This window comes from Myotis brandtii, unplaced genomic scaffold, assembly GCF_000412655.1.
Source record: "Myotis brandtii unplaced genomic scaffold, ASM41265v1 scaffold1236, whole genome shotgun sequence".
Classification (NCBI taxonomy): Eukaryota; Metazoa; Chordata; class Mammalia; order Chiroptera; family Vespertilionidae; genus Myotis; species Myotis brandtii.
The window spans coordinates 974,152-975,735 of NW_005354316.1; the positions used below are offsets into that span (position 1 = coordinate 974,152).

General features: G+C 67.0%; 1 protein-coding gene across 1 annotated transcript in view; it reads left to right on the forward strand.

The window, feature by feature from the left end:
* The first annotated feature begins 42 nt into the window (after positions 1-42).
* Positions 43-1,584, forward strand: part of SIGIRR (single immunoglobulin and toll-interleukin 1 receptor (TIR) domain) — a 5,333-nt gene continuing 3,791 nt past the window's right edge. Inside the window, exons 1-2 of the mRNA XM_014534009.1 lie at positions 43-698; positions 1,338-1,493. Of these exons, the coding sequence (XP_014389495.1) occupies positions 1,487-1,493 (7 nt within the window). The 5' untranslated portion in view covers positions 43-698; positions 1,338-1,486. The remainder of the gene's footprint in view (positions 699-1,337; positions 1,494-1,584) is intronic.

Consider the following 1,584-nt stretch of genomic DNA (forward strand, 5'->3'; position numbering starts at 1 on the left):
CTCCACAGGATACCTCAGCCCACTTGTGACTGCTCACCGTTTGGGGGCTACACCGGAGGGGACCAGAGAGCCCCGCTCAAGGCCCCATTATTGGCAGAAGTTTCTGTAGGACCCCTCCCCCCCAACAGGTCAGAGGTTAGAGACACGGGGGCTGCTCACTTGGGGGGAGGACGTGGAGACTCCCCCACTCCCCTGGTGTGGTGTCTGTGAGGTCTGCAGGCAGCAGGCCACACTGCCCAGCGGGCCCTCCTGTGTGTGTGCAGGACGGCCCGAGGGGGGTCTCCTCACCAGGACCCCTCGCGTTGCCTGGTCCCCGGCCTCTGCATCCTCCCGGCACCTCAGGCCTGGCCCCGGGAAGCGGTGCCCGGGCTGGGGCGGGCCCAGAGGAAGGAGCCCTTGACTCAGAGTTACAGGAAGAGCGGCAGGCGGGGCGGGCGGGGGCAACCCACTGCCCGCCTGCCTGGGGGGGTGGCGCCTGGGTGGGGTTTAGGGTTCGGAGAGGATGTGACTGCGCGGCCAGGAAGCTTCGGAAAAGTTCTGATTAAAATACACACACAAAGCCAGGTCCTCGCCCTGCTGGGCGATGGGTCCCCAGCAGCCGCGGTGGGACTGGGCCGGGGGCCCTGCCGAGCGGCGGTTGCTCCCAAGCACAGGTCAATGCCATCCATGACCAGCGTTGCTAGCAGGACCGGAACCAGGTGACTGGGCGCCCTCCCCCCTCGGCCTGCTGCTCTGCGGGAGCCTGAATCCTCACCCGCCGAGGCCTCCCCGGCCTGAGGCCTGTCCTGGGTCAGGCTGGGAGAGCGAGGGACAACAGGAGGCTGCTGTGTGCCAAGGGGCTGGTTCATGTGTGTGGTGGGGACATGCAGGTGCTCCTGGCTGTGTCCCTGGCAGGAGCTGTGCCAGTGTGTGCCGGGTGCGCCCACTGCGTGGGCCCCAGAGGGCTGGAGGGTGGGGAGTGTCCACGTGCGGACACGGGCCAAGGTGGGAGCTGAGTGCAGGTGTGTGTGCAGGGGGTGTGGGGAGAGGAGGGTGTGCAGACAGCCTGTGCAGAGGAGGGGTGTGGACGGGTGAGTGTGCAGGGCAGGCCCCCTCCTGGCCTCATGAGGGTGCCAGCAGGATGCCCACTGTTCCGTCCTGGGCCATCACGGTGGTGGCCCTGGGGCAGGTGAAGGTGAGTCGAGGGCCCGGTGTGCGGGGCTCAGAGCGACTCTGTTCTGGTGTCTGGGTGCCCGCCGCCATCCCCGAGGCAGCCAGCGCACAGCACTGCTCGTGACCAAAGTTACATGTTAACTCGTCCTGTTCTTGTTTAACTTGCTCTCTGGGAATGGCGGCAGCCTCTGACCCATCCTGGCAGCCTGACTGACCCACCACAAAGACAGCGAGCGAGTCCTGCCAGCCCTGGGGTCCAGCCTGCTCAGCTGAGGAGCCGTGGAGCCAGGGGTGGCACCGTGCCCGGCTTGCCCGAGGCGGCCCTGGTCAGACCATGGCAGGTAGATGGGTCAGAGGGACGGGCACGGGCCCCACTTTACCTCCAGCACCTCCCTGGCGCCAGGCTGCCATTTAGCCCAGACTCTGCTCCCC